Genomic DNA, 18920 nt, shown 5'->3' with positions numbered 1-18920 from the left:
TTCTGACTTGTAAACTAAAAATCTGACCTTTGCATTGTTAAGGAAAATAATTTCATGCCTTAACATTCATGCCTTAACATTGCTAGTTAGTAAGAATTTATTTCCATAGTCTTGAGACCTTTGAATCTGTCCTTTTTGAAGAAACTCAGCACTGATATAGTGGATATAGTGGCTCAGATAAAGAGTTTTCAAAGCAAGTCTCTTGTTGAATAGCTGTTTACTTTGCTCAAATTTACACTGCTAGTACAACTACTGGCGGGTGGTCAGTGAAACATCACGTCACTGAAGCGTTGTTTAGTTACACGAGGAAGACATGATTCATAACTTCTGCTCTTTTTTGAATGCAAGACTGTACAGTTCAGAGGTAAGGTTTTTTCTTGCAGACTCTTTAAAAGGATCAATCATTAGAAGAGTGTGAACATTTAATATTTATTTCACATTTTCACAGTCTTTTCATTGTAGTAATAGAGTATCAGTTATTGATTCCTGTTAGAGTTTACAGTTACGAACTCAACAGTGGAAAACGTGTTTCTCTACACAGTAATTTAACACACAAATTTAAAGTACATTTATTAGCTTACAGTTTAGGGCACAATAATGCAAAACTTTGTGATTTGAAGCATAAATGTATGTCATATGAATTGCAGTAAAAACTCTAAACTTCAGACTGATTCTATCTTAAAATCTTTTTTTAGAAATCTGAAGATGTCTGTTCTCAAGATCACTTCCCTCATTATCATCAGCTCGGTGTTACTACATACACAGTCAGGTAATCTTGTTTATTATAACAACTACAGCATTACTGATATAACAATATATTTGTTCTGTCACTAAAGTGTTTTTATGTTTCAGCTGGTGATTTGTACTTTGCTGTGATGCCTCACAGAGTAACAGCTCTCAAAGGCTCTTGTGTGCAGATACCTTGCACATTCAATATCTTCAATTTTGAGGACAAAATACAGAAGACAAGATCTATTTATGGTGTCTGGTTGAAAAAGATATCACAGTTTACTCATAAAGACAGTTTTATTGCTTTTAATGGCAGTCAGAACATCATTAAAGGATTCAGTGACATACAGATGATTGGAAATCTTTCTGAGGGTAACTGCACCACTGTCTTCTATGACATCATGAAGAATCATTCAGACTTCTATTTCTTCAGGCTGGAAATGGAGCCAAATGTGTTCACAGCAATATTTAACACCAATCCAGATGCTTCAGCAGATTCAAGCAAGACTGTGAAAATCGATGTCACAGGTCAGTGTTCTCTCTAATGAACAGATCTTATTTTAGATGTGCGTAAATATCCAGTGTCAGTATAAGGATATTAAAAATAATCAGACTTACAAAAATTGAAACTGTAACTTAAAAGAAAATATATTTATGAAATTAAATCTTAATTCTACAAATGTAATAGGCAGGCCTGTATAGGATATTAAACCATGTTTTGCAAAATCTACAAACTGCATTTTAGCAAAATACCATAATAGTTTATTAAATTGTATATTTGTTATGTGATTGTCCACTATTGCAAAGATAATTATTTCTTATGCTTGTAGAGATAATAACAATTTTTCCCTCAACATTGAAATGTTCTCTCTGTAATTATTTCCTCATTGAAAATGTTTAACTCTTAAAGACATGACTTTTTGCAATATACAGTATGATGGCAATTATGACCACTCACATTAAAATGAAGACTCCCGTCATATCAGTAACCTTATAAAAGCTGTTTTATTCTACATGGAGAGGGTCCGCACATGGGGGCTGCCATGCTAAAATCACATGATCAACTGAATACTATTCTTAAACTCAGTAACTCTTTCACTCATTGAATAAAGTATTCATTTCTGACTGTGAATAATATATTTCTACATTAGCATCTGAAACTGAAAACTATTGATTTTAAATTATTTTGCATCCAAGCCGGTAAGAGTCAGTGTAAGTCCAAGATGACACAAATACAAAAGTCACTGAGTGCACCTTTAAAATCACAAGTTCTTGATTATATTGTTGTTTTACCAGTGACAGATTTTCTGTAGGGCTCTTAAAAGCATGAAATAAACTGTATTTTTGTATTCAGCTGCCTTTGTCGTCTCAAAAAGTGTCTGCTAAATGAATAAATGTAAATGTAATCCTTAGTGAAGGACAGTCTTGGGACTGTCTGTGTTCTCGTGCTGTCATCAGCCAATCAGCATTTTCAGGAAGTTATTTTCTTGTTGTTGCACAGTTATAAGTGAAAAGGGAAGTAAGAACAAACAAATTAATACCGCAACCAACCACTACACTAAAAGTCATGAAAATTCAGACAAGCACCCTGTACTGTACAATATAACAAATGATCTGCTGGTCTTTAAAAGTCCACTTTTTTAATTACAGTTGTAATATTTGATCTCCTTGTCATGGATGTTCTCTTCATAATAAACTCTCTAAAATCATTTACACTGTAGATTCACCACAGCCTCCTGAACTTACACAATGATCTACAGGAAGTGATAATACAATAATCTAACATGACTAAGACTAGAATGTTTCCTTAATGAAGCACTTTCTGCATTATTTTACCTTTCAGACTCACCACAGCCTCCTGAACTTAAACCCAGTGATCTGGCGTATATGATGGAGAACACAACAGTCAATGTAAGCTGCTCTGCTGAAGCACCCTGTCCCAAACTACCTCCTAAATTATCCTGGACAAACATCCCCAAACCTGCCATCATTACAACACAGTTACAGGAGAAACCTGATAAAACCCTGTCAGTGTTTTCACAAATCACCTTTAAAGCTTCATACATGGATCACAGAAAGAACATCTCCTGCACTGTTACATATCCAAGAAATACATCTAATGACACAACTGTGGAGACCACCATGATGCTGCGAGTTCTGTGTAAGAGATTAAGTCATATTGCATGCACAGTTTCTCTCTTAAAATAGATGTTATCAAATGTGTATGGTCATTTAGTGTCATATATCAATGTTTAAAAGGGTAAATATCTCAAGTCTCATGTTATGAATGTGGTCATGATTTTTGTCCCAAGTTCCTCCAAAAGAAACTCATGTCATCATTGAGCCATCTGCTTCAGTCTCTGTTGGCACTAATGTGACTTTGACCTGCAAAAGCAAAGCCAATCCATCAAACGATATGAACTACACCTGGTACAAACATGGCCAGGACTCACCTCTAGCTGGGGGACAGAAGATTTCCTTTACTGTGAATAATACAGGATTGTACTTCTGCACCGCAGAGAATAAACATGGTAAAGTTTCTTCCGAACAGATCCAGCTCACACTTAAAGGTGATTGTTGCACATGTCAACAAACATTTTCTTTTTTGCAATTAAGACAATTTGTGGTTGCAGACAGTCAATTTATCATCTGTATAAATTTTTAATCCCTCGATTTGAATTATTATTTGAAATATTGTTGTATTTCAGGACAGGATGGACCCTCTAATCTTATGATTGCTGGTTGCATGGGAATAATTGTGCCTATGCTTCTATTTTCTGCTCTTGTTTTAAGTTTGGGGTAAATTTTGTTTCATTATATATTATTGCTCATAGTGCACATTTCGGTATTTTGCAGCATGCTAGAACACTAGCACAGACTCCTCTCGGGTCAGTGTTATAGATGGGCTCTGAAAACATATTTCATAAATAGTACACTCATGTATGGCAAAATTATGACATAATGTTGAATCCTACAAGTTATTTGTTAATTTAGTTGCAGGTATAAAATATTAATCTTAATTTTCTAAGATTAACATGAGCATTCTTTTTAAAGTAATTTGACATCTCACATTGTTTTGCTACACATATTTTTCATTATTATGCAGAACCTGTGTATTACAAAAACAATTAGTGATCTGAACTGTGCTCAAATACCCAGAAAAGAAACAGAATTCTGACCTTTTTTCACACTTTTATAGGAAGAAGACTTTTAAAAAGTCCACTGCCAATGATCCCTCTGGTGAGGTAAGTTTTTCATTTTGTTGTGTTTTTTTTTTTTTTTTGTGCTATATCAGGTCAGGATACAAGGCACTGTAAAAACATATACCACTGTAAAAAGCAACCTGCAATGGTTTCTGTAAGGACATATTTCTACCCAATCTAACACTTAAAATGAACTATGTATGTGTAACCTACTGTATTCAGTTTGATTCAGTGCTCAAACCAGTTAATTTAAGTGTTACCGCATGAAGCACTATTATTAGGTTAACATATTTTTTCAGTGTGCACTGAAATGTTATCTGAATGAGACTTAGACATTTATTTATTCACTCCCCATCTTATTCACAAATTAAAGATTTTCCTTTACTTAAAATAGTTCCTTTTGATCCCACTGTTTGTGAGATATATTACTTTTGAAAACACGTAGCAAGTAAATGTGTTCTTTATCTGTTTTCCTTGGGCACAGGATTTGAACACACATGTGTGTTATGAAAACACTGCCATCATGATCGTCACTGCCAAACAGGACATCTTGATAAATAACAACTAAATATTTCTGATGATGAAACACTGATCATCTATTATAGCGAAACGACATCTCAAGACTGCAGAACTACTGCATCACAGGAACAGACTTCAGGAATGTTGAATATATGAAATAAAGTAAATAGAGTAAATACAGTTGTGTTAGGAATTACCGGCGTAGTCTGAGGAATGATGTGCCAAAAATTGCTTTGGTAAAAGCATTGATTTATAAATAAATCAATAAACACATCTGTATTAATTTAATAAACGTTTATGAATTCTGTTCTTTTAATTGTCTTTGCTTATGAGAATTGGTGTTGATAAGATGTAATTCGATTATTGTGATCATTTATTTCCATGTTTTGATTTTGTCATCCATTCCCTTGTAAACTGAATTACATGGGACTAAAATACATTTCTTGTTGACTAGGTAATTACTAAATGGTTTACGTTGCCTGATTTGAAAAGGTGACAAACAATGCAATCTTCAAATAAGAGGTAAAAAAAAAATATATATATATATATCAAATGCTGTATTTTTTCCCAAATTTTCATGTATTAAGAGTGAACCTATGTAATTAGGAGAGTTTTAGTGGTCTTGTTCATTGTATAAAATGTTTATATTTTTAACTGTGATATATATAGAAATTTTTTTGTTGTTTTTGTAGACATTTATTTCTTAAAAAGATATGACAAAAATAAAAAAGAACGTTTGCAGTATCAGTTTAGTTTTTGCTTCCATTTTTATGACAATGGAAAAACTGTATTATAATCATTGTGATGTAAAACAAAAAATAAAAAACAGACACATTAAGATTCAAAATTTTTATTTATTCTGTCAGCTCAGGTAAAAACATACATTCAGTGACTGAAACTCATCAGTACTCTTTGGTCAAGATTCTTCAACCTTCGCTCAAGTGTAAGCTTGTCAATCATTCCACTAATAAAAGGCATATTTTTTTAAAGGAAATAATTATACTTTCTACATTTTTCTGCTTTTATTAGGTCACCAGTAAATGTAAAAAATTATGTGTGGTTTCCTTAAAGACTTTAATTTTGCTCAGAATTATTTTTCCTGCAATGAATGTGAATGGTGATTGAATAGGTCACAACATTTTACTTAACACCTCATTTTGTATTCCACTGAAGAAAGAAAGGGTTTGGAACAATATGAGACTGAGTAAATGATGGTAGCATTTTTATATTTGGATGTTTTTTTCATATTAGGTGAACAATCCCTTTAAATTTTATGTAGCGTACTCACGTGCTGCATTTTATTTCCGGAATGGGTGTGCTATGTATATATCTTTATACATATTTTATGTCTTCAAAACAGACATTTTGGGAGACAGCTTGTAAACAGTAAATAGAGTCTTTCCCTTCTATTGTAAAATCTAATAAGGCACCTTTGTATTAATACCACTGATTGTGGCTTTCTCCAGTGCAGTGTTCACTGCAGTGCAACAGTCATTCACACTAAAACAGTTACTTCCACCTAAACCCGTTTCTATGACTTATGTCTACTCAGCATAAATGTAATGTAGTGTTAATTCAATCCTTAACTCTCTCCTCCAGCGCTCTCAGCTCTCCCTCCACCTGTGCAGGTAGATCAGCACCAACCTGTTGGGTGAAGTAGGTTCTGAGCTCCTGTGTTTCTTTCTGCCAGAAGGGCTTGGGCAGGTCAAATAGGGCACCCATATCTATATTACCACCCAGGCCTTCTGTGTTTATGGCACCCTTTTGAGGGATCCAACCAATAATGCTTTTGGTGGCAGCCTCATCTTCAGCTGGTTCGGCCACATCGGCTGAAGATCCACTCGAGGACACGGGCATTCTCTCCGAACCCTGGCCAGAGGAAGGAGCTGGTCTTCTTATCTTTTCGAACCAGTTAACATGGAAGATTTTAGGGAGCTGGGTCTGGGCCTTCCGTGTCTCCATACTCAACCAATGGGCCAGGTAATCGCCAAAGTTGTAGCCAAAGAAAGGACGCATGGCGAAGGGGTCATGCATGATAACTTTGCCTAAAGAATATGAGTGATACATATTATAGGTTATTAAAGATTTTCAGTAACAAACTTTCTGATCACTATGTGAGTCAGAGTTTAAAGTTACTAAATATAAAATGTAAGGGATAATGTACAGTCAGCTTGTCGATACCACAAATTAAACCCAGACATGGTGGTCAGGAACCTAACACATAGAAGAGGGTTTATTTCGCAATATGGACAAGCTGATTGTACATTAATACACAGTGTTGCATAATGTTGATTACCACAATAAATAATTTCAACTAGTCCCTCCTTTTCAAAAAATGGAATGGAAGTGAATAGGGCCAATTTTTGGAGGGTTTAACGGCAGAAATTTGATGCCTATCGGTTTATAAAATAACTTACATAAGTTTTTCTGTGGAAACTTGTGTATTTTTGAGCTGGAAAGTTGTTAAAAACTTACAACAAAGTTGTCAAATTGGATATAACTTTATGCAGAAAAGGTTAGTAAGTGATTTTATCACACTAAAATCATGTTAACATGCATTTTGTTCACATCTTGTTGCTCTACTTTTGAATTAGTGAGTATTTTAACATTTACGGATTGGCCACGTTCAGTTCCATTGTCCAATATCAGAACGTTGGGTGGCGCAATCAGAATCGAGTGTTCCAGAGAGCTGTGTAATAATACTGTTGATTACTGAATTCCTTTACATTTATCATATGGGGAATTGAAAGTCAGATTGTACCTTTATGTTCAGCAGCGGCTGTAGATTCGGATCTCATGGAAGCGCCCACAAACACACCATGACGCCAGTTAAATGACTCGTACACCAGAGGCACACCTGGGAAACAGGCACAAGTACATTTAGAGAAAATGAAATCTTTATTATCTCTGTTACAAATACTAATATCTAATAACAGTGTAAATAATGTGCAAATAGTGCAGAATTTGGTTCACTGACACCCACCCTCTGGTCTTCTACCACCAAAAATGATGGCATCGATTGGGACGCCCTCATCACTCTCCCACCGTGGGTCTATGATGGGACACTGGCCAGCTGGTGCACAAAATCTGGAGTTCGGGTGGGCACACAGTGTTGAATCACCTGAGAAAAATAAGAAAGACAAACAGATTAAGCACATACTGTAGGTTAAATCTAATGGTCAATATAAGACAAAAAAAAATACTATAATTATGTACAGGGCTATTAAGCGTGGTTAAAATTTAGTAGGACCAATTGATATTTTGATTGCAAAACCAAAACAAATTTTCATCAGCATTTGAAATGTTGAAAATGAACATGTAGAGCTCCCTCCCATACATTCCACTCGTAATAAAAATGGCATAAATGTTTTCAAGATTTGTGCAGCTTTTGTTAGAAGTGTGACTCTGTTGTGACGAGGAAGAGGGCGAGGCCGGGCTGCGAGTGTGCACACCTGGTGCTGAGCGCCCCAATCAGCGGGAGAGAAATAAGAGCAGGGCCGGAAGTGCTGGAGAGAGAGAGAGACAAACACGAAGCTGTGTGTGTGTGTGTGTGTGTGTGTGTGTGTGTGTGTGTCATCATATTGTGTTCCAGTTCAGTGTTTTAAGTTGTAATTAAAGTCTTGTTGAGTGTCAATGCGGTTCCTGCTTCCTCCTTAACTGACGAACGAGAGGAGTGTCTGCCACACTGATGCCGAAACCGGGGACTGGAGGAAGACACGCCATCAGAGAACCCTCACCGCTGATTGAGGTTTGCAAAGGCGAGGAGGTTTGATGCAGTGGTATTGAAGCAGTACGCCCGAAGGCAGAGGAACTCGCTGCCATCTACCAGGAGACGAAGGAGCCACTGTCAGCTGCTAGGGGGCGGGGGAGCTCGCTGCTGTTCGCCAGGAAGTGGAGGAGCTGCTGCCGGTCGCTAGAGGGTGGAGGAGCCGCTACCATCCACCAGGGGGCGGGGGAGCTTGCCGCCGTCCGCCTGGAGGTGGAGCAGCCACTGACATCTACAAGGACGTGGAGGAGCTAGCTGCTGTCTGCCAGGAGGCAAGGCATTGCGAAGGACCACTACCCAGGGAACAAATGGCGGCGTGGTAGGGAACTGGAGATTTTTTTCTCTCTCTCCCTCTCTCTCGCCCCCTTTTCCTCTCCCCTCCCCTTGTCCTGCCCAGGTATCCAGGAGGTGGGGAAGACCAGTTGGCAATATGGCCAAAGGGGGCAACTCCTCCCCTCCAGGAAGGAAGGGAGGGGGAGAGTAAATCAGTCCAGAACTCTCCCCGGGCCGAATCGGGCGGTAGGGGTATGTGACGAGGAGGAGGGCGTGGCCAGGCTGTGAGTGTGCACACCTGGTGCTGAGCGGCCCAAAAAGCAGGAGAGAGATAAGAGGAGGAGTCGGAAGTGCTGGAGAGAGAGAGGCACACATAGAGCTGTGTGTGTGTGTGTGTGTCGTCATGTTATTATGTTCCAGTTCAGTGTTTTAAGTTGTAATTAAAGTCGTCAATGCGGTTCCTGCTTCCTCCTTTACTGACAAACGAGAGGCGTGTCTACCACATCTGTATTTATTATTATTACAAATTCTTCCTGTGATCTTGATGTAGCAAACATTAGCTCAAGAAAACAATACAGAGAATATGCTTTTAGCAAACTACATACCATACTTCCATGATTTTCCATGCCAGTCGGTGAGCTTGATTCCAGATGCAGGTGGTTCCAGACCCTCCCACCATACCCCTCCATCACTAGTCTCTCCCACATTAGTGAACACTGTGTTTCTGGAGATGGTTGCCATGGCATGAGGGTTGGTCTTTAGGGACGTCCCGGGGGCAACTCCAAAGAAACCATTTTCTGGGTTAATAGCTCTGAGCTTACCTAGTGGAGGGATACAAAATACAGTCTGTATTAAAAACATCTATTTATAGCCACAGAGAACAGCCGGCAAACATTACTAACATACATTAGTACAATATACAGCCAAACTGTTTCTTAGCAACTGGTTAGTACATACTTTATTAGTATGTTTACTTTAGATATAAGGCTAATTTTATGAGTGTTTTGCTTGCTGAGCCATGTACTAATTTTGGTTTTAAAATATAATAGATCTTGTGGTGTTTTTTTGTCCTCTGTATAACCAACCATGTTATAGTGTAAAATAATTGCTTAGGATGTGTAAAACAAGTTATGTTCTCACCCTGACTGTCAAATTTCATCCAGGCAATGTCATCGCCCACACACTCAACTTTCCAGCCTGGCATTGCCGGCTTCATCATGGCCAGGTTGGTTTTCCCACAAGCACTGGGGAAAGCTGCTGCAATGTAGCGCTTCACTCCCTGAGGACTTGTGATTCCAAGAATCTAGAGGAAAGAGAGAGAAACAAATATTTATATCAATTACATGTGGGGCAGTGGTGGCTCAGCGGTTAAGGCTCTGGGTTACTGATCAGAAGGTTGTGGGTTCAAGCCCCAACACCACCAAGACACCACTGTTGGGCCCTTGAGCAAGGCCCTTGAACCTATCTGCTCCAGGGGCGCCGTATCATGGCTGACCCTGCACTCTGACCCCAGCTTAGCTGGGATATGTGAAAAATAAATAATTTCACCATGTATATGCAGAAATGTATGTATAATGTGTGACAATTGGTCAAATTAAATTAAATTAATTAATTAATGTTAATAAATCATCCCAATTTCACTAGCTAATAGAGTAGATGGACAGCAAGTTTATATCAAGGTGCTTGATTGCTACTTGATCAAAATGGCAATATGTAAGGTTGTAAACTACAAAAAGTTTTAAATAATTTTAACTTTGATTTCAAATACTGTAAATTATGCAGGACAAATAAAAGATCCTAGGCATAATTATTAAAGGACAAATACAATCAGATCTGATCCTAGGTTTGATCCCCAACACTAAAAAACTTTTTGAGCATGGATGTTTTATGAATTGTTTGCAGGAACATTCAACAACAGGAAATTATTGAACATTCACGTTTTGAAATATTCTATGCACATCTTTCTAAACGAGGCCCCTGTATTGTTTCTGGAGTCCCTTACCAGCATGTGTTCAGCCAACCAGCCCTCATCTTTGGCAATACGAGAGGCAATACGAAGAGCGAAGCACTTCTTTCCAAGCAGTGAATTTCCACCGTAACCGCTGCCGAAGGACAGGATCTGTCTTGTGTCTGGGAGATGTGAGATCAACACCTTCTCTGGATTACAAGGCCAGCTGTTTACTAAAGGAGCTGGGAGGGAAGAGTAGAGGAAGAGGTATAGACAAAAAAGGCATGAATATTAGCCAAATAAGGGTTGAAGCATTAATTACATTCAACATTAATGTAAACTAGTTCAATACCTTTGAGTGGTAGAGGTCTGCCCACAGAGTGTTGGCAACGCACAAACTCTGCTCCCTCTGCCAGTTTCTCCAGGACGGGAGTTCCCATGCGTGTCATGATGCCCATGCTAGCCACCACATATGGAGAATCTGTCACCTGAACACCAAACTTTGCAAGACTAGAGTTCACTGGGCCCATACTAAAGGGGATCACATACATTGTCCGTCCTACAGAGGGATATAAAGATACAAATATTTTTACTTTTAAGCACTACAAATAGTATTAAGGGTGTGTTCACACTTGTAGTTTGGGTCTCTTGGTCTGGACCAAAAATGAAAATGATACATTTAGTCCTGGTTCATTTAGCGTTCACACACATTTTTAACACCGAACCTAACGATACAAAACCAAAGGCATCAGGGAAAAGTCACAACCTGATTGGACAGCTTTTATGACGTATATTTTTTGACAGAACTTACCGAACATCCAAAACAATGCTGGCGAAATGTCCTCGTTGGATGTATATATGTATATATGGTGGTATTTTTACCAGCTGAGAACAAACGAAGAGTTAATAAAATGTGTAAAGGAGTCAAAACAACTCCAGGAATTCCTCCGTTGTACACACAAACGCAGATATGCTGCAAGGACAGCTGACGGGCGATACCGACGCCAGTACCGAACTGTAATGGGAAACATAGCTCCTATAATGAGAAGAATCATGTATGCTTGAGGTCAGTATTAGGCAAATTACTTCCTGTTTTTGGTCCTTTTAGAAGTCTTTGGTCCATGTTGCATTCATATATTAATCAAACCGTGCCAGAGTTCGTTTGGAAGCGGACCGAGACCCACTTTTCAGGCAGTCTCGGTTCGCTTATTTGGAGCACACCAAGGTTCGGGTGACAGTGTTCACACTTGTTCAAATGAACCGCACTAACAGAGCAATCGCACCAGAGTTTGTTTTAATCGAACCAAACCTGCCAAGTGTGAACACACCCTAAGTCTATCTCCTTCTGGACTATCCTGCATTATGGTCTGGAGTGCATTCAAGTTACATATTTTATCTGTTTGTCTGTTCCCTGGGAATTTAACCCATTACAAATTTGTCTGTATCAATAATTACAAGTCACAGACTGCCCCCGTCTCTCGAAGTGTACCGCAGGGATCAGTTCTTGGTCCTCTACTTTCCCTTATCTATATGCTCTTCCTTGGCCACAAAATATGACAACATAGTCTTAATTATCATTGTTATGATGACAATATGCAAATATACATTAGTTCTCAGTCCCCGGTAGGTTTTCCACCTCCTTCCATTAAATCATGCATCGAAGGCCTAAAAGTGTGGAAGGCTAAAAACTTCCTCAAATTAAACAATGATAAACTAAAATCCTGCTAATTGTCCCTAAAGATCTTGTGTCACATCACTCCCATTTTAGACAAACTGCACTGGCTACCTGTTTCCTATCGTAAACAATTTAAAATATTGTTACTATTTTCCAAACTCTCTAAAGCTTGACACCTATTTGTCGGAACTGATTCACCCTTTCACTCCTGCGCACTCTCTTAGGTCCTCCTATGCTAACTTACTAGCTGTACCAAAATTCAGATTGTCCTCAGTGGGTGGCAGGTCTTTCATTGTCACTGCTCCTAAACTCTGGAACTCCTCCCCCAACATCTCCATGATATTTCCTGAGTCCAACAGTTTCAAATTTAATTGAAAACCCATTTATCTGAACTATGTTATTCACTTGTCTTGGGACTGATGTATTTGCCACAACTTTTCCTATTTCTCTGGTGGTTAGCTGAAATACTTGACTGGTTTCAGTTATTGATCAGTAGTTTCAGGTAGCACACACACCTGCCATGCAGCCAGGAAAGCGATCCTCTCTGGCCTTCTGGAAGTCTCCTTCACTCATCCAGCTGCCCAGCTGGGACTTGGCACCTTCAGTGGGGATGGGAATAGTGTCTCTCTGATCCTTAGTGATAATCACTGTCTTACTTTCCACACGAGCCACATCTTTAGGGTCAGTACGTGCCAGCCAGCTGCACACAGCAATCAAAATGTATTACAGATCAGAACAAATTTACATAAAGTTTAATACAATGTCAAATCATTCATGTTGTCCTTAGTATTAGCTTGAATTATTTCAATATGAAAAGACACTTGCGGGGGGAAAAAGCACACAAGATCAAAGTCTTCGCAAAGAAGTAGCAAAACCAGCCTTGAAGCAGTCTGTGGCAACTCACCAGTTTTCATATTTGGTGAGTTTTTTCACCATGCCATCTTTCTCCAGGTTGGCCAGAATATCTGATGTCTCCTCTGGTGTGCCTGTGACCAAGTGCACTTTGGCAGGTTTACACTCAGATGCGGCCCCTGACACAAACTGAGCCACAGATGGAGGCAAAGAGGGGATGGAGGAGAGGGACCGGGCCCCAACTGAAGCTGTACTGAGGGCATTCCGCCTGTAGAGACATAATTCAACATACAAAAACATACAATAATAATATAACTCTTCATAGACTTTCCTTTACAAACAATAAACCACTGTCTAGCATTAATCACACCATGAGGTGACAGATGACAGAAAGTAGGACATGTTCCTGGATCAACATCCTTGTAGGTCTTGGAACAACATTCCTATCAACCAATCGTATTTTAGGGTCAGGCTTAATGTTGGTGCTTCAATAAACATTTTTATCAACCAATAATTTCCCTTTGATTTCATGAAATGATAATGGTTAGTATTAAAGTTAATGGTTATGGTAAGAACTGTTTGCTTGACAGGAATGTTGCTTCAGGACTAACACAAGATGTTAATCCAAGTAAACCTCCAAAATGGCAAACAACATAATTTATTGAAAGTCTTGTGACCAAAGTTTTGGATTGATGCTTAAAATATTTTAGTTTTAATTGAATTATTGAGAAACCAAGGGGGGTTCTGAAGGTTTTGGGTTTGTTCTCCAGGAGCTGCATGAAAAAAATGGGGCAAGATTGGGCACCAGGTCCTGCATAATGTCAGTGGAACATGTGTAGGAGTGATCAGTTCTTTAAAAAGAATGCCAATCATAGGCATGGTATATAAGGGTTATTTTCTCACAGCTACCAGGTCAAACCAGATCTGATTAATGATACATCAGCCTAACTTCTAATGTTGTCCTCACACTTATTAACATGCATGCAAACACAATTAACATTTAATAGTAAGGGCCAGACAGAGGTATTTGAGGTTTGTAAACTGGTTTGGACTGACATTTCACCAGCAGGCATTCACATAAACAACAACACTAAAAAGCCTTCAAATCACATTGCTCCGCTTCTTCTGCAGGCACTGTCCATGGAAAAAGGTACAAGGTTTCAGTGAAGGTAATCCAGTATGTTTTACTCCAGATCCAGGTGGAACATATCTACTATCTAAACTTTTTCAAGTCTAGTCTACAGACCTCAGCTGTACATATGGATCTACATGATGAAATTTAAGATTAATGAATAAACATTCTGTTGATCTCAAATGTGTTACTTATATCTTTGACTAAAGCTGAAAGATAACTGATTTAGAATCTCTAAGACTAATTATTGGTGACCTTTGGAACAAAAGGCACTATTTGTACACTACCAGTCAAACATTTGGACAAACTTGACTGAATTTATGCTTTTCATGATTTTAAAATCATCAAAAACTATCTAAAGGCTTATGCAGTACTTCAATGTTTGAAATAAGTTTTGAAGACAAATATACATTTTGCCAAAGAAACGTTTTCTTAGCAAAACTATAGAATGATATATAAATGTTACATTATACATTTCTTTAGCAGAAACATTGAACTGGAAGGTGATGGAAAATCAGCCAACAATTGCCAGCATATAAGGTAACTCCTTCAAGGTTGTTGGAAAAGCATCCCGAATTGGCACCAAATGAAATAGGTTGAAAGAATGCCAAAAGTGTGCAAAGCTGGCATCAAGGCAAAAGGTGGCTACTTTGAAGAAAATAAAATATATATAGTTTTGATTTGTTTATCCCGACTTAATATGGAGAGTCAACTATAACTAAGGTATTTGTTTGTTGATTTCCATTTAAAGGAATATTCCGGGTTCAATACAAATTAAGTTAAATCCACAGCATTTATAGCATAATGATGATTAACAAACCATTTTGACACGTCCCTCCTTTTCAAAGCCAAAATCTTAGTTACAATGAAACACTTACAATGGATGTGAATGGGGCTAATCTGTAAATGCTAAAATATTCACTATTTCAAAAGTATAGCCACAAGACGTAAACAATATGCATGTAAACATTTAGTGAGATAAAATCACTTACTACCCATTTCTGTATAAATTTATATCCAATTTTATAACTTTGTTCCCATGACGAACCTATAATCCTATAAAAACGATGATTTTAACAACTTTACAGTTTTTTACTCAAACAATACACAAGTTTTAACAGAAGAATTCATGTAAGTGCTGTTAATAAATTATTAGCTTGATATTTTTGCATTTAAACCCTCCAAAAATTAGCCCCATTTACTTCCATTGTAAGTGCCTCACTGGACGAGTTGACAATTTTTTTGTGGTAAACTACTTTATGCCACAAATGATGTAGATTGAGATAAACTTATATTGTGGCTCAGTAGTGCTATCAAAATATTGCTCTATTTGTTTAGAGTATACCAAAAATCTCAACATAGCAACATCCCGACTCAACCAATGGTGTATGCCTGGTGCGAGAATATTGTTTGTTTGACCAATGGCAGATGAGGGGAGTGTTCTGGAAACTTCAATATTGGAAACTAGTCATTATTTTTGCACTTCCGTTTGGTGACTAGTGGTGCGGTGCAGAAATTACTAGCTTCACCTTTAAAATTTTTTGATCACTCCATAATTCCCATACTTCTGTGCTATTTCATAGTTTGGATGACTTTACTTTTGAGTGAATGATATACTTCTATTACTTCCCAAATATGTAAAATAGTAATTCTAAAGAATAAGCAGGTCTGTATCACTACAAATGTACATGGCTACAGTGTTAAAGTGTGCAAAATAAACAAAAGAAAGAAAAAAACAAGGCAGAGACATAAATAAGGGACAAGAATGTCCTTTTTCTTTAACCCTTACCACAAGAAAGCACAGAAAGAATGAGGTAGAGAAAGGGAGAGAGATAAAGAGAAAGAAAAGAGACATTAACAAACAACACAACAAAAACAGAACAATGATTACATGACAGAGGGCTGACTTCTGTCCTTGCCATTCAGGTTTAGTCTGTAAGGGTCAAAAATAATTTAAGACAAGCTGAACGCTGGAAGCATTTTCAATTAACAAGACGACTTGTGACTGGAAAGCCTGGTGGCTAAAATAGGGAGGATATCTAAAGTGAAGCAAGAAATGGTCAGATCGCTGACTTTTACCCATTTATTTTGTTTAGCTCAAGTCCCAACCCCGACTCCAGCACATTCTTCTCCATGTTCCCAATCTATTGTTTTCTAAATTCATAACATGTATATGAACTTTACTAGAAAAAAGATAAGTCTCTAAGTCTATCACCATTTTGACCCCCACAATCTCTCCCTCTCCCAATAATGGCTGAGCTTTACACCATTAATTATCTTAGGCAGTAAATAAACACACCCCCACATGAACTGATCAATCAGACGGACTCCCTTGCATTCACTCCCCTCCCCTCAGAGCCTGATTGAATTGAGCCTGGCCACAAACAGCAAACTGTGTTCATGCATGCACACATAACACACATTTTAAGAAAAATATGTGTAGCAATGAAACTGAGCCAAAAACTATAGCCTTTACTTTCTGAAACATATACATGCAACAAGGGTTGCAGTAGCCCTACTCCTTGCATGGGCACTTCAGTGAAAATGGTTCTTGTTAAACAAGTTATTAGACTCTTTGACTCAATACACACACACACACACACACACACACACACACACACGTACACCAAAAGTACGTGCAACAATCAGTTCCTGGTATCATGCATGTGTAGGGTAAAGTTTAGCAAGTGACGTTCACACTGTTCATATTTACTTGAAGTCTTCTGTTGATATAATCACTTAGTCTGGTGAGAGTGACAGAGCAGATATAGTTTTGAACAAGGATATGCAATAATATCTGCCAAGACATTCTTTAATTCGACATCAACATGCTCGCTCTCACTATATAACTCATTCTTGCTTTGAAAGGCCAAAAGAATGTCTGTTATGTGTGACTGCCCATTCATAACACACCTTCTTTCTTGATTATAGAAAATAAATGATCTAAATTAACCAAATGTTCAGACACATTATGATACTGCCGATTCCTTTTCAGAGTCGAGGTGATTTATCTCTTAGGCTATATGTTAAAACCTGTCTATAACCATTAAGGAGAAAAGCCAGTTCTCTACGTGACTTACGTTTCAGCATACCTAGGTATAGTGCGTATACAATGACATGTACATAATATGTGTCAAAATTCATTATTTGGGAGTACCAGAACTATAACACTTTAGGGTATTATAATTAGCTATTTATCTCAATATAACCCCATCAAGATAATTCAGTTTTGTAGTACAATTCACTATCCCCTCAAAAAGGGAGTTGAACCTGTAATTCTACAGGAATGATGCAAGTCTGTTTAAATATCTATTCTCTCATCAATAAACTATACAACAAGGATGTTTACTTTGGCGAAAACCCAAATGCAATATATTGAATGGGACAGCCAGTAAATTCATGCTAGGTATACCTTTAATTCTTAAAGGTTTGGCAGTTCTTTGGCCACTGTGTATGGACATTCAATTAACCATTTCCAAACATTTCTTATTTCAATGAGTCACCAATAAGGTTTGTTAACCATAGAGATATGAAACACCATGCAAGATGGAGTGATACAATTTGCATGGCGGTGAATGCTAATACTAGGCAGAGATTTAGAAATTGTAACCATATTAAGCAATGATAATAATAAAGATATTTTTAAAAAAACACTCACCTCCTTAGTACTCCAAGCAACAGGCACGACATCTTTGGTGCAAATACTGTAAATTTGGTGCAGTAAACAACTTAAATTATGTCTTATGAGAAAGAAAGAAAAAATATATATAAATAAATGTGTATATATATTAATTAAAAAAGTAATATGAGAGGGGTGACTTGGTCCTCTTCAATCCTGGTCACCTCTCATAACAGACTATAATGAAGCCCAGCACTTGAGGTAGAGTAAGACCCTTGCACTTTAACACGTGTAACTTATCGTTAGCTGATCCCACCCTCATATCCTCCGCCAATCATGACACGCTCTTCTCCCAATTTCAAACCAACCTGAGAGCATAGTATGTTTCAATAATAAATAAAGCCTTCTGTATTAGCAAACTTCCTAGTATTTAAGCATATTTTCAAAGTTTCAGCATTTCAGTAGAGTAGGAGAGCGCTTTCAATAAAACACGACGAAGTGGAAAACAACCAAATGTGCACAAACACTGTGTTAAATCACGGACGAACGAGAACTTTACTGTCTGCCTGCTAATGTAAGCATATTGGTTCCTGTGTATCCGATTCGGCAATGGACACGATGAGCTCGTGCCGCACGTCCCGCGCTGCTGCTCAGCTCTGGTTGCAAATAGACGATAAATTAAAGTACTATAAAGCAGAATCTTATTTTTAAAGCTTCCCTGAGTTCTGAAGCGGTGTTCGTGCCGAGTCAGCAGATGTTGACAAAAGTTGACGGTGTGTAAATGATCACGCGGAAGCTCGTTGGCTCAGTGACGTCGCTCCATTCATCATCACAGCTGTGTGTCTGTGTGCGTAGGGCTCGAGACACTTTTAAATGTTCATTGAGATTAATAAGATGGTAATTACATGGAAAAAAGACGGTTATAACGTGCCCAGTTGCCAGTATGTCTGCTAATTACTTTACATTAAGTGTTGATTTAATGGTGCAACAGTTCAAACACCCTGACTGCCCAGCTGAAGAAAAAAGAAAAGAAAAAGAACTAAGCTAAAAAAGAAAAAAAAAAAACTAAGCTGGTGGGCTGGCCTTGTCTAGTCATCCTGTCGGGCCCTTTTTAGCTGGGCCTCCCAGCTTTACTAGTCATATAATATATATTATGGTGAATTGTAGGGTAATGTATTCTTATAGGCCTAATATTGGTAACACT

At 37.9% G+C, this 18920-nt stretch overlaps 1 protein-coding gene and 1 pseudogene across 1 annotated transcript in view; one reads left to right on the top strand and one right to left on the bottom strand.

Annotated features, from left to right (window-relative positions):
* LOC127633975 (myelin-associated glycoprotein-like) overlaps nucleotides 1-4982 on the top strand; it is a 44509-nt gene extending 39527 nt beyond the window's left edge. The window contains exons 2-8 of the mRNA XM_052113348.1: nucleotides 696-769; nucleotides 853-1257; nucleotides 2573-2890; nucleotides 3042-3299; nucleotides 3438-3528; nucleotides 3929-3974; nucleotides 4417-4982. Coding sequence (XP_051969308.1) covers nucleotides 706-769; nucleotides 853-1257; nucleotides 2573-2890; nucleotides 3042-3299; nucleotides 3438-3528; nucleotides 3929-3974; nucleotides 4417-4500 — 1266 coding nt within the window. The 5' untranslated portion in view covers nucleotides 696-705 and the 3' untranslated portion in view covers nucleotides 4501-4982. The remainder of the gene's footprint in view (nucleotides 1-695; nucleotides 770-852; nucleotides 1258-2572; nucleotides 2891-3041; nucleotides 3300-3437; nucleotides 3529-3928; nucleotides 3975-4416) is intronic.
* Nucleotides 4983-5291: 309 nt separating this feature from the next.
* Nucleotides 5292-18536, bottom strand: LOC127634426 (phosphoenolpyruvate carboxykinase, cytosolic [GTP]-like; annotated as a pseudogene).
* Between the last annotated feature and the right edge of the window lie 384 nt (nucleotides 18537-18920).

Source organism: Xyrauchen texanus, chromosome 41 (genome assembly GCF_025860055.1).
Source record: "Xyrauchen texanus isolate HMW12.3.18 chromosome 41, RBS_HiC_50CHRs, whole genome shotgun sequence".
Taxonomy (NCBI): domain Eukaryota; kingdom Metazoa; phylum Chordata; class Actinopteri; order Cypriniformes; family Catostomidae; genus Xyrauchen; species Xyrauchen texanus.
This window is presented reverse-complemented; position numbering and strand designations above follow the sequence as displayed.